At 35.2% G+C, this 17,178-nt stretch overlaps 2 protein-coding genes across 4 annotated transcripts in view; one reads left to right on the top strand and one right to left on the bottom strand.

Moving 5' to 3' along the window:
- Positions 1-14,307, top strand: part of ssh (Protein phosphatase Slingshot) — an 80,131-nt gene extending 65,824 nt beyond the window's left edge. For both annotated transcript variants that reach the window (XM_067264600.1, XM_067264599.1), the window contains exons 3-14: positions 1,309-1,403; positions 1,472-1,539; positions 1,610-1,788; positions 1,870-1,935; positions 3,405-3,539; positions 3,606-3,665; positions 3,903-3,996; positions 4,069-4,244; positions 7,648-7,794; positions 7,872-8,072; positions 8,143-8,378; positions 11,327-14,307. In XM_067264600.1, the coding sequence (XP_067120701.1) occupies positions 1,309-1,403; positions 1,472-1,539; positions 1,610-1,788; positions 1,870-1,935; positions 3,405-3,539; positions 3,606-3,665; positions 3,903-3,996; positions 4,069-4,244; positions 7,648-7,794; positions 7,872-8,072; positions 8,143-8,378; positions 11,327-13,869 (4,000 nt within the window). In that variant the 3' untranslated portion in view covers positions 13,870-14,307. The remainder of the gene's footprint in view (positions 1-1,308; positions 1,404-1,471; positions 1,540-1,609; positions 1,789-1,869; positions 1,936-3,404; positions 3,540-3,605; positions 3,666-3,902; positions 3,997-4,068; positions 4,245-7,647; positions 7,795-7,871; positions 8,073-8,142; positions 8,379-11,326) is intronic.
- Positions 14,308-15,019: 712 nt separating this feature from the next.
- LOC136970195 (importin subunit alpha-7-like) overlaps positions 15,020-17,178 on the bottom strand; it is a 41,443-nt gene continuing 39,284 nt past the window's right edge. For both annotated transcript variants that reach the window (XM_067264617.1, XM_067264618.1), the window contains exon 11: positions 15,020-15,154. In XM_067264617.1, the coding sequence (XP_067120718.1) occupies positions 15,095-15,154 (60 nt within the window). In that variant the 3' untranslated portion in view covers positions 15,020-15,094. The remainder of the gene's footprint in view (positions 15,155-17,178) is intronic.

The raw sequence follows: 17,178 nt of genomic DNA, 5'->3' as shown, positions 1-17,178 counted from the left end.
TGGAACCTTTGGTATATACGTACTAAAGGTTTTGCCTAGCTGATGACGTATATGCTGTGTTAATAAAATCTTTGTTTACATATACCATATGGCACGTGAACGCAAGTACTGTCTTGTTAATTTATGATGATTCTTACTTAAGTTATTTTTTTCCTGCCTTGGTGTTTTATCGTTACGTGGCAGGTCCCCGGCACTCCGGGTGCTTCCCGGTTTGTGTCGGAGGCTATCAAGACATTTAACGCATTGGGCCTGGTGAAATCCGCGCTGTGTTACTTTGTCAAGTGGCCGTCGTGTTTGTATTTGTGTTATTTTGTCCGTAAAAAATGGATGGCCCAGGATGACATTTTGTGCCCCTCTATTGTGGCACTTAATGTGTTAAAACGACCTTGGATGTTAAATTGGAATGGTTAAGTTCGGAAACTATTGTGTGGTGCGACCATTCCTGCTAGTGTTTTGTCTTATCTATGCACGTTTGTAGCTTTTACTGTACCTTACACCAAATCGAACGAATGGTACTAAACATTTTTGCCTTCTGTCTTCAGAACAGCTTATGGTCACCAATCTTTTGCATATTTTATTTCAAACCACTGTAAACTTAAAATATTATTATGAGTTATTTTGTTATGTAGAAATATTCGTAGTGGGCATTTGAGAATCTATATGTTAAAATTCAGACTTTTCCATTTGCTTGTATAAATAAATAAATAAATAAATAAATTTTGTTTGTATGATGGAATCCTGCTTGTCCAGATAAATTGAAATTAATGGGGCATTGAAATTAAAGTCTAAAATTCCATACCGAAAATGCTTTTTAATGGCTGAAAATAAACTTATGAGCTTTACTGACTCGGAAATGGTAATGATGTTAAAATTACATATGTAAGAACATAAAATTTACTTGGTACATACATTATGTATTTTTATTCTTATAAATGTAAGATTGCTGTATAGATATAGTATGTATTAAAGTCATAAACAATGTTTTGATGACCTCGTAAATGTCACAAAAAGTAATTTTTCCACAAGTCTGTAAGAATTTGAATAGAAATGACTATCCGAACTGACCCAGATATTCCACAAATCTAGTTAAATGGGTTTTGATTCGATTAAAAATGAATTATTGAATAAATTGTTGCATTACTCTTAAAATGTAATGCAAATAACTACTTACGTTGGTCCTGCCTCTTAAACTTTCATTTGTAAAGTGATTGGCTTGTGTTGTTCGGAAGCTAGCCGTCCGTGCTGCAGAGCGGGTGATGACATGGTAATTTAAAGTTTTCTTAAAAATTTTATTTATTGTTTTTTCAGCTTCAATGAATGCTACTTTGTGGTCAAAGGTGCCGCCATAGTCTTGCCTCACGACGAGTGCATGCACGTTTATAGGAAGAATAGAAACAACGGAGGTAAGTGCGTTTGTTTTCTAGAGGTTTTGGGGAAGGTTAAACTCTTAACTAGTGAATATCTTTTGCAGCTGGTGACATACAGCGGCATCTCCAGTCCATGTTCTACCTTTTACGCTCTTCGGACACGCTGAGAATGGTACGCATCCCCCTTGATTTCTCTTCTTACTTTCTCAGAAGTGTTTTTAAATGTAATTTAACTCTGACAGGCAGTGAAGCTGGAGAGTGTGCATGCCGGAAGAACGAGGTATCTGGTAGTGGTGTCCTGCGTGGGTCGTCAGGACACCGAGGAGAGCTGTCTTCTGGGTGTTGACTGCAATGTCGAGACCACTGTTGGCCTGGTGCTGCCCGTCTGGGCTGACACTTCCATCACGCTGGACGGAGATGGGTAAGTACATTCTTCACGTGGGCGCCGGTTTCAAATTCCAGGTGAGAATTAAAATTTTGCTTTTTATTTTTTATTTTTTAGTGGCTTCAGCATCAGTTCCACTGGAAGACACCACATCTTTAAGCCAGTGTCAGTCCAGGCCATGTGGTACGTATTTTTCTATTGCTTTCTGGTTTCTGGAGGGAGGAAAGAAAGAACCAGAGACGATTGGGTCCATGCATGCTTCTGTTTGTCTGTCTTCACATGCTGGGGCCAACATCATCCAGATCCAGAGCAGATTGAGATTGTGTGCACCGTCTGGTGGAGGTCTGCTCAAAATCAATTGGCAGTCATTTTATCACCGTCAAGAAAATTGCTCTGAAATGGGGAAGGCAGCAAGAGAAGAGCTCGTCCTCCAGTTTGTCAGTTCAGCTAGATGTGCTGAACAGTCCTGGGATATTTGTGGAACATTGCAAGAACTGTGTGGCCTCTGCAGCAGAGCTCAAAATTCCCAGGGCTAAAGATCTGATTGGTTTTTCTACCATTTCTGTGCCTGTGAGAATCTCATCTTGTGTTCTTACCTGATTGTATCATTCTTCTGCTTGTTTCTGCTCTCTTGCTGCTTTCCAGACTCACTGCAATGTGACTTGGTTGAATACTCCATCTTAGTGGATGGTGCAGGCAAAACTTCTCATTAGGTAAATGAAATGGATATGTCACAATTACCTGAATGTTTATGGAAGGTTTATTTTTTGACCAGGTAAAAGGAGAAAGTAATGGCTACAGGTAGTAAGTATCTTGCAGAAGTTTGAACATTTCACCTGTGGTGCCCATGTTGCTTGGTTTCAGAGTGTGACTCGATAGGGACACTGCTAAGTGGTTTTCAACTTCTTCCAGTCTGAGTCCAAGTTTGTGGCAGCTGTCCAGTCTCCATGGGCATTTGCTCTTTTTATTTTCTCAGAACCTTTGGTTTAATGATACCCAATAAATTAAGCCATTTACTTTCAAGACACACTGAGAATGAAGGTAATTTATTAGATGATGATCGGTATCGATTCTTTGGCATTTCTGTGGGATGTTTTTATGCTTTCCAGGGAATTGTTCCATTTGTTGAGAATGACATAGACCTTTGATTTTGTGCATTTAGTTTCAAAATACAGTAGAAACTTGTCATTCTGACACCCAATAATCTGAAATGTTTGGTAATCTAGCATTCTCTAAAAAGTAGCTGATAATCCAGAATTATTTGATGATAATCTGGCACACTAGTATTTTGCAAATTAGAATTTGTATGAATGCATAATGTGCTAAAGAGTTCAATCAGTAATGCTTTCCTTGATGTTTTTGCAGGTTTTAAATTGTTAAATGTTATAGTTATGCATTGTATTGACTTTGAACTAATCAAATGTAAAGAGATTCAGCATATAATATAAAATGTATGATGTCTGTGACATTCAGATCATGTATAATGTATACTTTATCAAATTTTGGGAAAATATAAAAATATCTGATTTATATACTATTTTTGATTACCTGGATTTCTAGTTCCATAGCTGCTGGATTAATTAGCTTTTATGTATAAATTTAAAATTTGATAGAGACACGTGCATCTCATAAACATTTTCCTTTGATTTCAGGTCTGCCCTCCAGACATTGCACAAGGCCAGTGCTAGGGCTCGAGAGTACAACTATTATGCTGGAGGAGGAACTCACCAGTGGATTGAAAACTATGAGAAGCGAATCGAGTCTGACCGCTCTTGCCTTAATGAATGGCATGTGACTGTTTTTATTGTCTTCCCCTATTTTTATTGTTTTGTAAAGCCCAAATTGTTTTTTAGGCATGCCATGGATGATCTGGTATCCCGAAGGCCCCTCTCTCCTGACACCGTGCGTTCGGAGTGAGTATCAAAATCTTGTGTGCAATAAAGGATAATTATGCTAATCAGAACAGAAATTATGAAAATCTGAATTTTGATATAATTTAAATTTAATTTATATTTGATAAATTAAAAGCAATTTTCAAATGTAAAGCATTTTAATTTGATAGAATAATTAAGAGATAATTTTTGAATTTAAATGTTGCATCATTTTTATAAAATGAAATCATAAACATATATATATTTTTTTCTATGAAGACCAACAGAGAGGGACAACACAGAGAAGCTTATCCGTACAAAACTTAAAGAGTTGATGATGTCTGTAGATTTAGACGAAGTGACTAGTAAATATGTAAGTGATGCCATCTTTTCATTTATGTCATTGTTTACGAGCTCTAAAAACTAAAACGAAAATTTTTTAAAGATTCGTAACAGATTAGAAGAAGAACTGGACATGAATCTCAATGAATACAAATCGTTTATTGATCAAGAAATGCTAACCATACTCGGACAGATGGATGCTCCCACGGAAATCTTTGAATATCTTTATTTGGGATCTGAGTGGAATGCATCCAATCTAGAAGAATTAAAATTCAATGGGTGAGCAAGCATTATTAGATATTCAGAAAGTTTTACTTATAAAAGTTGTCAAGTGTGAGAGAGTGCTAAATTATGCAATAAATTATAGAAGATTGCAGAATTTAGGAAAATTAGCTTCTAAATTAAGAGATTTATTGAATGTCCATGCATGTAATCCACAGAAAAACTTGTTAGAACAAAAATAAAACCTCTGCATGGCCCACCTCACCATAAACCCTACTTCTATGGGAGTGGGCATTGCTTCACAGGCACGAATTCATAATTGCAATTTAAAATTGGCATCTAACGCTCATCCTTTAAAAAGGACGAGAGTTAGATGCCAAGTTTAAATTGCCCCTCTTAAATACAGATAACCCACAGGTTATAAATACAACAATAGGATGATTATCAGAACAGGAGTGTTTGGTCTATATTGTATTGCACAGTAAAGTATTAAGTGTGCATAATAATACAGACTAAATCTACTTATAATATTCCAAATGTTATTTGTCTTGGAATTTGTTTTAAGTGCTTGATATAAGTCTTATAAGTTGTTTTTTTTTAGGAATGTAACTAACATGTTGGACATCATTTCCCATTGAACTAATATGTTACATGGAAAATATGTTCCAGATTGACTAAAAAATTCAAATTTATTTGGATATGTTTAGTAAATACTTATTGTATTGCAAAGTAAGCTGTAATATAGTAGAGTCCTGGCAACTGTATTCTCAATAACTTGACATTCCATAAAATATACCATGTCATCCAAAACAAAGTACACGTAATTTAATTTTTACATCTATAACTTCTTAACCTTAGGGTCAAATAAGTTATTTGACAACACACAAGTGAAACTTGATGATAACATAAATTCTACATGTTAACAAAGAACATAACCCTTTCTCCAAGGTGCCACTCCAAAATTCCATGATGCAAATGTCACTAACTCAAAAGAAACCACTAAATAACCAATATTTTTATAAATTAAAATTTAACTATGAATAGAAATAGTCACTAATGGTATATAGTTAATGTGTATATGAATTTGCACATATATGAAAATATATGTGCAAATTCTTTATGAAAATTTTGCATCTAGACTAGCATCATCACTACATTGTTGTACATTAAACAAATTTGTTAATTTAGTGGAATTCCGCTATGGTTGGCAATATGCTTCCACCAATGAAAAGATGGTCAAATTTGATCTGCGTTTTAACACAATCTCATTTCTCTCACTTACCATTAACACGGAGATCTGTAAAACTCATCATTTTCTGTATCTCGTCACCTTCTTAGTCCACATTAAGTCAAGTTTGCAGGACTCTACAGTATAATTTATTGTAACTGCACTATGAAAGCGTTAATGAAACATAAAAAGTAATAAAAATTAAATCTTGTAAGAAAATAGTGTGGTCCATAAATTTTGAGATAGTAATTATAAAAAAACCAAAACAGACAAAAGATGTTGCATATTTTTTTAATTCAAAGTACAATCTGTTAGGGTGTATGCAGGATTTAGTGCAGTCATACAATTTTTGATAGGATAAAATAACTGATAACTGTAACGAAATGAATATTGCATATTTATTATGTTGTAACATACCACACGATCAAACTGAGTAAATGGGTCACACTGAGTAATTCCTGTGATTTAATGAAAGAGAGAGAATTACAAAAAAAAAAAAAAATTGAAAAATAACACTTATGTACACAAAAATCCACAACAATATTTATTAGAGTAAAAAATTACAAAAAACATGGCTGGCGTTATTACATTTAATAATATAAAAAAATATAATACGACGTGACAAAGTTAAAACTTTGTTTCTTGTCCTTCTTTTCGCCGTTTTACACTATCAACAGTCCTCAAGTCCTCACAGTCCCTCGGAGACGACCTTTCTTTTGAGGCTACTGCCTCCGTGAGAAAATGCAGAGTAGGTAAAGCGTCCTCTGGTGTTGTCGCCACAGTAATAATATTAGCATTTTCGCACGGAAGGCAGTACCTCAAAAGAAAGGTCGTCTCCGAGGGACTGTGAGGACTTGAGGACTGTTGATGGTGTAAAACGGCGGAAAGAAGGACAAGAAACAAAGTTTTAACTTTGTCACGTCGTATTATATTTTTTTATATTATTAAATATTTATTAGGTTGAATTATATATATATATTTCAAATATTCAAACAAGTCAAAATCAGTTTTGTACAAGAAAGAAAAACAATCAATAAAAAGAAATTATTTTTCTCAACTCAGAATGTACAATTAATTAAATCTCCACCAGTATTAACTAAATTCAAAAAGAATACACCTCTTACGAGTTAATTGCTTTATCAAAAACAATGCCAGACAATTCAGTCCAAAGCAGATGGCCTTCACTCTTCGGGAGCTACATACTTCTCTGTTGAATGGGTGTGTTGTCTTTTATCTTGCTTACAAGTGTAATGTTGCACTATTCTATTTACATATTTTCAGCATTACAGGATCAGACATGTATGCAAGTGAACATTTCAATTTTGAATTTAGTTTATCGTTGGGGTTTTGGGAGTTTTCCTTCTTTAAAAATGTAATAAAATGTCCCCAATAAACAAAATAATAATCACTAAAAATAACACCTAAAACGTAAAATAATGATTGGACTTCGACTTTTTACACCACTATAGTTTTATGTTATTTTAATTTACATTGCAACAGCAAATATTTTTGTTTCTAATGTCACAAAACAAATTTATTCGGTAGAAAGATTTTCAAATTCCTTGACACTACTAAAACTCGATGGGACTATTCTTGAAATTCTGCATTTTATGTGATGATTCTAAATTATGTAACTTCATAATGTATCCAACTGATACCCAAACATTTCAGAAATAAATAATTAAAATTCAATTGTGATTATTTAAAAACCAACAAGATGACAATACCACCTATTGCTAGTCTAAATTATGTAATTAATTAATTAATTACATAATTTAGACTAGCAATAGGTGGTATTGTCATCTTGTTGGTTTAATTAATTAGTACTAAATTACCTAATCTTGTTGAAATTTTCTGGCCTATCTTGAATAAGTGCCAGCGTGGTCTTTTGAATTTATTTGCAAGTAGAACTATTTTCTGCCATTTTACTCTTGTATTTTGCCCTATTTTCCTCGTCTGGTCGTATTTCCTGGCTACAAAGCAACTTATTTCTTTATTCTGTCTCCAAAGATTCCCGGTGTCATTCTGGTTTATTTCACCTGTTTAGTTTCAGAAACTGAATCGTTAACATTTTAACTGTCAGTTGGTGCTACATTGTCCCAATATGTCACTGATGCAATTTTGTGTCTTTCAGACACTGGACGTTTTTGATAAATTGACCATACATTATTTTTTGAATGTCATTTATTACTACCCGGAAGTAATAAAAAAATTCCCTAACTTTATTTTTAGAGTGGGACATATTTTGAATGTGACCAGAGAAATAGATAATTTCTTCCCTGGCATGTTTGACTATTCAAACATTCGCGTCTACGACGACGAGACGACACAGATGCTGCAGTACTGGGACAAAACTTACAAATATATTGCCAAAGTCAAGTGAGTTAAAGATTTAAATTATAAAATTATTTTGATGTTAAATGCAAACTCAATTATTTGTTTATTTTTATTTACAGGAATAAAGGTTCTAAAGTATTGGTTCACTGCAAGATGGGTATCAGCAGGTCTGCATCTGTGGTGATAGCGTATGTCATGAAGGCCTACGACTGGAATTTAGACAAAGCTCTAGAGTTCGTCAAAAATAAAAGAAATTGCATTAAGCCAAATTCTGGATTTTTAAAACAGTTAGAAATATATCAAGGAATTTTAGATGCCAGGTATGTTTGTTTTTAATAATTAATATATTTACCGAACCAGTTAAAATAGAACAATTTGTTCATTTGATAGCAAACAGAGACATAACAGTCTCTGGCGTTCTAAATCCGAAACAAATCTGAAATCTCCTGAGAAACCAAAAAAGGGTAGAAGAAAAGAAGAGAAAAAATTCAGAAATTGTAAAAAAGACGAGTGTACGTACTTAGTTATTCCCGGAGGTGCCACTAGACCCAAATCCTGGTCTCCGGATGATGCCACTGCTGACATGCTGTTTTCCATTCAGACACCCATGAGGGAATTTCATACAGGTAAGAAAAGTGCTTTAATGTAATTATTAATATTCAGATAAACAAATAAATTGCAGTATAGTCTTAAGCATAGTCCAAAAGCCTTTTTTTTTTTTTTTTCCATTAAAAGGTTTTATCATCACTAACTTAAAAACGTCCTTGCCATCTTTTATCAATACCCTATTAACTTGGAACCAGTCTGATTAAACACATTCTGATGCCAGAAGCAACAGAGTTAGTCTTTTTGTTTTTCCTGATGTATAATACTACTGAATGTGATTCACATAACATGAATAAGCTTAAGTAGCATATAACCCCCATCACTACATACTGTATGCTTAGAATGTGTTGTCTCAAATATTCTGTTGTTTCTTCAAATGTTTTGTTTTGTTTCCTTTGCATTCATTGTGAATTTAAAGATAAAATAATTAAGACATTACAAACAGTAAAAATGGAATATTTGAGACAGAACCTCTTAACATCTTATTCTATGGTGATATGGTGTTTTAATGCCCCCCTTAGGAGCTTAATATAAAGTACATAGTAAAAAAGTCGGAAGCAAATTTGTCACTAGTGGAATCGGTGGATGTTGGAGTTGTCCATTCTTACCAACTCCGACATCCACCGATTCCACTAGTGACAAATTTGCTTCTGACCCCACGACCTCAATGGTGTTGGATCCAATGTTAGATATCGCTAAAATATATTTTGAGATTTTTCCAAAATTCCAAATGACATTAGTTTTAATTTGAAGTTTCAAGAGCTTTTGACAATAGATATATTCACCAATTAACCTAATCGTTTTCTGTGGCCTTGAAATGTGTGTGTTAATTCTGCAAAAAACAAAACCCTATTGTATTTCCATCTTTTGCATATAAAATAGGCTTCTCATTTTACAACTGATATAAATTTTTGTTGCTTTAACAAAATGCCACATTTAGGTGCCATATCTATTGTTGGTCGTCTCAACATAAAGTTATGTTATATTTTCTGTGTGGAATCTGTGTTAATGCCAGATGTATAGGAAATTGGAATTCAGTTGAAGAGGATTTCCAGAAATTGATTTTCACTGGTATGCAAGTTGTTTTAGAAAAATGGGAATACTTAAAGATAAATCTAAGCTCCTTACCTTACCTTAGAGTTGATATCACAGCATTGGGTAAAAAACATATTTCTTATGAATGGTCTATATAAAAAACTTTACTGATAACCAAACTGGAAAATTGAAAGTAAACCCAAAAAAGTTTGACTTATTCATAAATCTGCTTATATAGTATGACAATTTTCCTTTTACCTAGACCTTTGGCATATCTGGTCTGCTTTGTCTTCGCCTGGCCCTCATTCCCTTCTTTCAGGGCATTGTTCTCCATTCCTCGTTAATTTAATTCACAAATCGAACTTCGTTCTTTCCAGTAACTTCCAGTTTTATGTGGAACATAGAATCCTGCTATGAAGATTAATGGAATTTATTTTTATGGATGGGTATAGGCTTTGAAAATCCATAACAGACCCAACTTCTTCATCAAGTAAACTTAATTCCTGTAACTCTTCTACTACATTCATTGGGTTTTTGTGAGTGGGTCAATGAAAAAATTGGTAAAAATGTAGACAGAAGGGTTAAAAAAACTTGTAAGAACTCCATTAAACTCCATATTAACCTTAAAGGAGCCCATAACCAGGAATGCCAAGATTATTTACATTTGCAAAAATATATAAGGAAAGAGGTTAGACCTGTAGTTGAGAAATGTAGAGGACCCACATACATTTTCGAAAAACGTTTATAGATTCATTTCGGATGAACTAGGCAACAATGTTCTCATTGCACAAAACCTGACGAATGTAGTAAAAGAATTACAGGAATTTAGTTTACTTGATGAAGAAGTTGGGTCTGTTACGGATTTTGAAAACCTATACCCATCTGTAAAAATAGAATTCTTTCTTTCCTTTTCCAATCATGGTCTATTTGTCTCATTCTGGTTGGCAGACTCATCTAGCAGACTGAAGGTGCTTGAGCATGGCCCACAAACGTGTTTGGTGCATCACTTATAAACTATAAAAATGGCCTGCTTTTAGTACATGTGGAATATATAAAAAGTATCCATGATTCATCTACCCAGGAGTCTGGGTACTGCAACTCTAAATGGTGACACTTAGAGGAGACGGTTAAGCAAGATGGAGATCGCAAAGGGTAACCAAGGCAAAACAAAACTGTAGCAACAGTTGACGGTTGATCCTAGACTTCTGGCAGAAAAATGCTCAAATGCCAAAATTATCAAATTTTCCAAGTGCAACAGATGACATTCCTTGGACATTAAAATATTTGTAGTTAATTTTGTTGTATTCGATTGTACAATATTAGAGTATGCAAAGCCATCACTTTTGAATTGCATATGTAGGAAGTATGCCCGATAGCATAGATTAAAATCATACATTTGGAAGGAAAGAAGACACCCATGGCATCACTGATTCTGATTTTTAATCTTGTGTTTTTAAGGAAAGTTTTAATTTTGACCACCAAGTAGCCTACAGAAATGTTGGTTGTCAAAAGTTTGTATTCTGGAACATTGTTAAAAAAAAGGGATCACCATTTATTCACTTTCAGGCTATTTTAAAATTGATAATTGTCTATAACAGAGTAGATTTTTAAACCAAAAATTCATTTCACAAAAAATGTTAGTGTAATTTAGTCAACTCTGCTAGAGTGTTTGGTTTTAAAATGTAAATACATTTGTATGTTATGTGTATTTTTTGGATATGGTTAAACAACATTTAAATATATCATTTGGGTCATTTTAGGTAATTAAAAGATGAGGTGATTTTTGTAATCAATCTGTTAGGTCCTTCTTTAAAAAAATTCTCACTTGTTCTTTTTTTTGATACAACAGAATAGTCTTATTCTGACATTGTAACATTTAACACAATTGATATCTATAATCATATGACTGATATTTATTTCTTTTTTATTTTAGATGATTATTATAAAGGCAACAGAAAAGAGAGATATGTGAGAAGATACGGTACAGATTTGGAATTTTATAACGGTGCGGAGAACAAGATGATGAGTGCTGAAGAGTGTCTGCAAGGCTCTCCGAAGTCTGACTCTGATGTCACGGAGTTGGCTCTCGGAGCAGAAAATGGCATGGCGCCTGGAGCAGATGGAGGAATCCACAGGGTGTCTTCCATCAAAGACAGAATTAACAAATTGGAGTCGCAGGTGCACACTCTTCCCGCTGTTTCGAAAGTACTTAAACCAGAACCCATCAACAAATGCGGTCTGGTGTTAAATCTGGCCAATCATTTCGAATGTGGAAATTCTAAACCCGGAACGCCTTCTCCAGTGGACGAGGGACTGACCATGAAGAGTGTCGAAAATAGTTTGGAACAGGACGTCCAGGGCGTGGAACCGATAGTGTCTCAGATGAAACCGCCCATCGCAAAACATCAGGCCGTGCTGATCAAACCGGGTCCCTGGCCTGACGGCAGTGGCGAAAAGTCCATTCCAACGGACGGCACCTCTCAGGTTTCCGAACTGGAAAGTGGCCGACAGCAAGACGAGAATCGGTCCGAAGCAAAAGAAAACTTAATGAGTTCGTCCTTAATACATTCTTTCCTGGAAAAGAATCCTGATCAATTAGATGGTGTCGCTTCCGACAATTTAATGCAAAAATCTTTTGCCCCTATTAGCAATGCAGTTAAATCAAATGCTTTAGAAATAAATCAAGACATGAACATTCATGCATCCAAGCATTCTAGTCATTTGGGTGCAAACATATTAAAGAAAAATAGTAGTGTCGTTGAAGCACCGGTTTCCAATGTCATCCACTCTGACTCGTTCTGTTATAGTGGAGAAACAAAAACTACGGTAAATACGTGCCACGTTCCGCATCAAATATCCCAGATGTCAGTACAGTACCCTCTTATGCAAGAAACTGTATCGAGTAAATGTACTTGCAGCGAACCGGTTGGTATTATTTCCCAAACAAAGTATGTAGAAACATCCCAGATTACTTTATCCACTGATAACTGTTCACCACAGAATGAAATCTATAACAAGGAAGCTATACCATGGACACCCGGAACTGTTCTAAGAACAAAGCAGCAATTAGAAGAACAGAATATGAAAAAAACTTGTGACTCAAGTTTTCCCATGCTTTCTCAGTCCACACCATCGACACCCCCCGAAGTCTGTCCAGAGACGGACGAAACAGTTAAGTGCGTTCAGAGATCGAACAGTTTACGTAGCGAACACAGGCCTTCTTCCTTGTACAGTGGTAAATATTATCCGTTACCAGCTCTGGCGGGCCCCAGACCCTTTAAGACTCCCAAGGGAAGAGTTACATCGCCGGAACCGAATAACAGAACTGGAATTATTCACAGTGTCAGTTCGCCATCAGTCGTCGAAGCAGTCAACGATGTGATCTGTGGAACACAAGAAATTCTTAACAGTGCCATTCAGTCTCTACCGTCGGAGAGATGTAGCGTCTCTCTGGCAGGTAAAACTAATACTAAATTGCAATCTGATATAGATATATTGGAATTTAGTAACATTAATATAAATAATAATTACAGTACAAATCAAAGAACGGATAAAGGATTGACCGATAATCCTTTACCGGGAACTGTTAAGCAACAAAAAGAACTATTAGAAAATTTGCATGTGAAGTCAATGACTGGAGAGGAATATAAAACAAGTAAAGAACAAATGAAATTAATCAAAGAATACGGGAAGAGTCTAGTCAGTGGGATTCAATCTTTGGAAACGGAAGAGAAAGATTCAGGAATGGTAAAACGTCTGACGAAAGAATTAGAAGCTAAGTCTGGATCCTCTTCCCACAAGAGAGAGCGGATCGTCATACTGAATAAAGACGGAGAAGAAATAGATGCGGTACCCAAAGGAGAAGATCCGTGCGAACGCATATCCACCAGTACTCCGTCGTCACCCACCATAGACTGCAGGTCCAGGCTATGTACGGTGGGTTGTGATGCAAAATTTCGTTCGAAACCCACATTTGTAAGTACACACAAATATCATGTAAACAGTTCGGATAGGGTGCAAGCTGAAGACAAACAGTTGCCACCTCCTCCCGCTCCTCACCGGAAGGCTAGTTTGGATTTAGAACGGTTAAAAATTCCCCTCTGGGGCCACTCGGGTCGGCCAAGCAATCGGACGGTTTTGCCAAATTCCAGACTCTTTCCTGAGATGCTGGCCAACATACAAAATCTTCCAAAACTGCCGAGATCGCTCTCCTCGAATGGTCTCCAGAAGAGCATGATACAGATCACTCGGCAATTGACCCGAACCACTTCTAGCGAGAATGTGTCTAACCTAGAAGACGTTAAGATGCTTTCACCTGCAGGATCGCCACCTCTGTTAAAATCCATCCCCGTTTCAGTTCCACCTCCGCCACCCGGTCCACCCAGAAAAGTGCGAAAACAGCAGGGAAAGAGTCACCCCCTAACAAAACTTTCGGCCAAACAGAGGCACGCTAATCCCCTATACAATACCATGTGATGTAAATGGATAAATATTTAGAATTTAAAGAATGTCACGTTGGCTTGTTATCTATCCACTGCTTCACTATTCCGTTGCAAGTGGTGGTTAATTTGATATAAGAAATGCCTAGCATGTGTTAAGGTAATAATGTTGACAATATCTTTTTTGGCCAGAAATATATAAAGAAAAGCAATGTTCCTTGTTTCACCTAAACATCGTGTATAGGATAACTTTCCAGTTGCCATTAAAAGACTGTAACGCGTTACGCTATTGACACGCACAAGCAATTGGACAGTGGCATTGTCTTCTCGTACAACAGATTATTGCTGACTGACCTTCTTGTTTTGTACATGAAAAAAAATCAAACGGTTACTGTCTACACGATTTCTGTATACTTTATTTTAATTATGTAAAAAAAAAACATACTATTTAATAAATGTAATTTTTATAATGTGATTCCGGGTTAGCAATTCTCTACTTGTACAGCACGTGTACAGAAGTAATTTTTGCCAGTCGTCAGACGACAGTGCCACTGCCATTTTTAGTTGAAGTTTTTGCCGGAAGCGTGTGCAATTTTCGGCTGCAACCTTCATTCCTCCACTCTCGTATGAAATTTAGCTGTTTGCCAGAGCAGTCCAGTTTTTGTAGCCTTAGAAACGAGGGACCAGCCATTCTACGTAATAAATAAATCTAGTCCGTAGGGGAAGCAGTCTCTGTTATATAAACTCTATTCCAAACACCAGTCTATCAGTTAACCGGCAGCTGGAAATTGGACACAAGTACGTCAAAAAATGCCTACGCGCATCAAGCTTCATCGTAACTGAAAACACGCTGCATCGGTTTACTTTAAAATGCCGGGCTTCTAAGTTTAGAGGAAATAATCTTAGAATCCCACTACTTTCTTTATTAGTGCCGAAAATGGACCCGAGCTCTGGCAGGCGACATCCCACAGAGCATCTAGACTCTCTGGGGAAGACAACCGGAATCGGTTACATATTGCCTTAAAAGAAAGCATTTTTCGTTTTGAGTACAATTGTAAATACATGGCACGGGACGCCAAGTCTCGCCAACCCGTTAAAAATGCCTTTGTCGTCAACATAATTTGGCAGTGTCAAATATACTGCACAATACAGGTGATTATGCATGAAAATAAAGGTTTCCATAGAACTTTTTGCCGTAAATTTTTTATATAACAAAAGTGCTCACTTTACAATTTAATTTATGTACAAATTATCATTTCTTTTCAAAGGACAGATGAGCGGCATGGGTTTGGGTCAGATAAATCTTGCAGGATATAGAGAGCCTAAAATAAAGAAAAATTGCTACTGTAAATAGGAAAAGACAAACATCTTAAATCAAAAATAATTCTAATGTAGGAAACAAGTAGTGCCACATTTATTACAGTTAACAAGTTTTGACCTAGCCATTATTCTTTTCCTACAAAGGATCAAGTTTACCTTGCTGCACGCATTGATAACCAAAACCAAATGGCTGATGAATTTACACTTTAAAATGATGTTTGATCTTATGTGTTTTAAGCAGAAATAGTATCAAAGAATATTTGATTATTTGGAATGTATACATTATGGCTGTTTCTATAAAACCTTAAAGAGAATGCCAAGACAGTTTGTGGTCACTTTTTTAACAGTCACAATACAATGCTTTAAGGTTGTTTTCAGTTTAAGAAATTCAAGGTGAGTAAATATGCATAATTAAATTAGTTTTGCAATTCTTGTGTTTGTAAGAACTATTAGTGATGCACAATTATACAAAGCCCTACTTGCTTCTAGACATCGTAGCCAGGGGCGGATCTAGGTTTTTTGGGGCCTAGGGCTTACTGAAGTCCAATGGAGTCCCATTTTTTAATAATAATAATTTATAGTAATATTATTTGTATTATAACTATTTTTTACTATATGATAAGTGCTCATTGTTCATAAATTTTTAATACTTTTTCATTATGATAATTCAATTTTTGTGGGACTTGAGCCCATTATAATTCCTATGTAGATCTGCCCCTAATTTTAGTGAATTATAGTTGACTTCTTGCTAATTCTTGTCCAAGCAAATGCCCACATTCTAGTCTTCCTTGATGTGTGTGTTTTATCACACACACATTTGCCATTTTAGCCAATTGCTTGCATGATGCATTGTAGTATGTAAATAACTCTGAAATGCATTCTGGTCATTTTTTATTCTGCTCACAGAGACTAACAGAGATTAATTATAAGGCATCAATTGTGATGGCTACATGTCAAAAATCTACAAGAAAATGCCATGTTGTGATGCATCAGTTTTCAGACATTGGTAAATGCACAGATACCTGATATAATATGGCATTTACTTAGCATTGAAACCTTTTGCTTCATTGTGATGTTGAGACTGAACTTTGCTGTGATCCCTTCAAATAACAAAAATTTCTGTACTTGTTATTTAAACATCAGACAAAGTAGGGATATAACTTCACTGATTTGTTAATGACCAAATATAGAAGTGATGTATCTTTTTATTTTACCGTGTGTTATTTAAGTCTAATTCGGCTTAAAACAGCTGCTTTTGACAACCTGGGGAATTAAAATACAGTCTAGAGACCAGATTGACGAGTGTCATTAGTATCAGATTGTTAAAATATCTTCTATAAATTTTCAACAAACTGTGTAATTTGTGAATTGAGATAGTTAAATATTCATCGATAACCTGAACTATCTTTATCTAAAGAGAATCCACTCTGTTGTATATAATGATGCCTGGTTATGACAAATTTTGTTATATGATAAGTGGCAATACAATGCTTTCATGAATCCAGACACAGATTCCCATCCTGATATATCTGCTAATGTTCAAATTACGTTAGAGAATAGAACATGCATTCATGAAAATTGTTCTATGTATATCATTACACAAAGATGTGTCTATATCCTTGCACAATAGGTGATTCTCATAGAGAACAAAACATCATGATTTCAAAAATCACTTTCAAAATTAACTTTTTTTTTATACCTCTGTCATTAAAATAATTTTGTTGGATATTGTTATTTTTATTTGTTACATACACACCTAAGGAACAGATTAATCAGAATATTTACTTCCAATATCAATGTTGTTGAATATATTCTTATTTGAAATAACTTTGCTTCTTCAATATTGTATTCCAAGATAACTTGTCAGTTTCTTGATGATTCTGTTCTTTTATCAAATTCAACCATTCCAACAGCTGTAAAATTTTGTTGATAAGGAAGATATGAAGTAAAAATGGCAACACGTCAGATGTCAGCCATGATTTGGAATCTGGCTTGCCATTTATAAAGAATCTGTCAATCTAAAGAA

The sequence above is a fragment of the Centruroides vittatus genome, unplaced genomic scaffold (assembly GCF_030686945.1).
Source record: "Centruroides vittatus isolate TY-2023 unplaced genomic scaffold, ASM3068694v2 contig_19, whole genome shotgun sequence".
Classification (NCBI taxonomy): domain Eukaryota; kingdom Metazoa; phylum Arthropoda; class Arachnida; order Scorpiones; family Buthidae; genus Centruroides; species Centruroides vittatus.
This window is presented reverse-complemented; position numbering and strand designations above follow the sequence as displayed.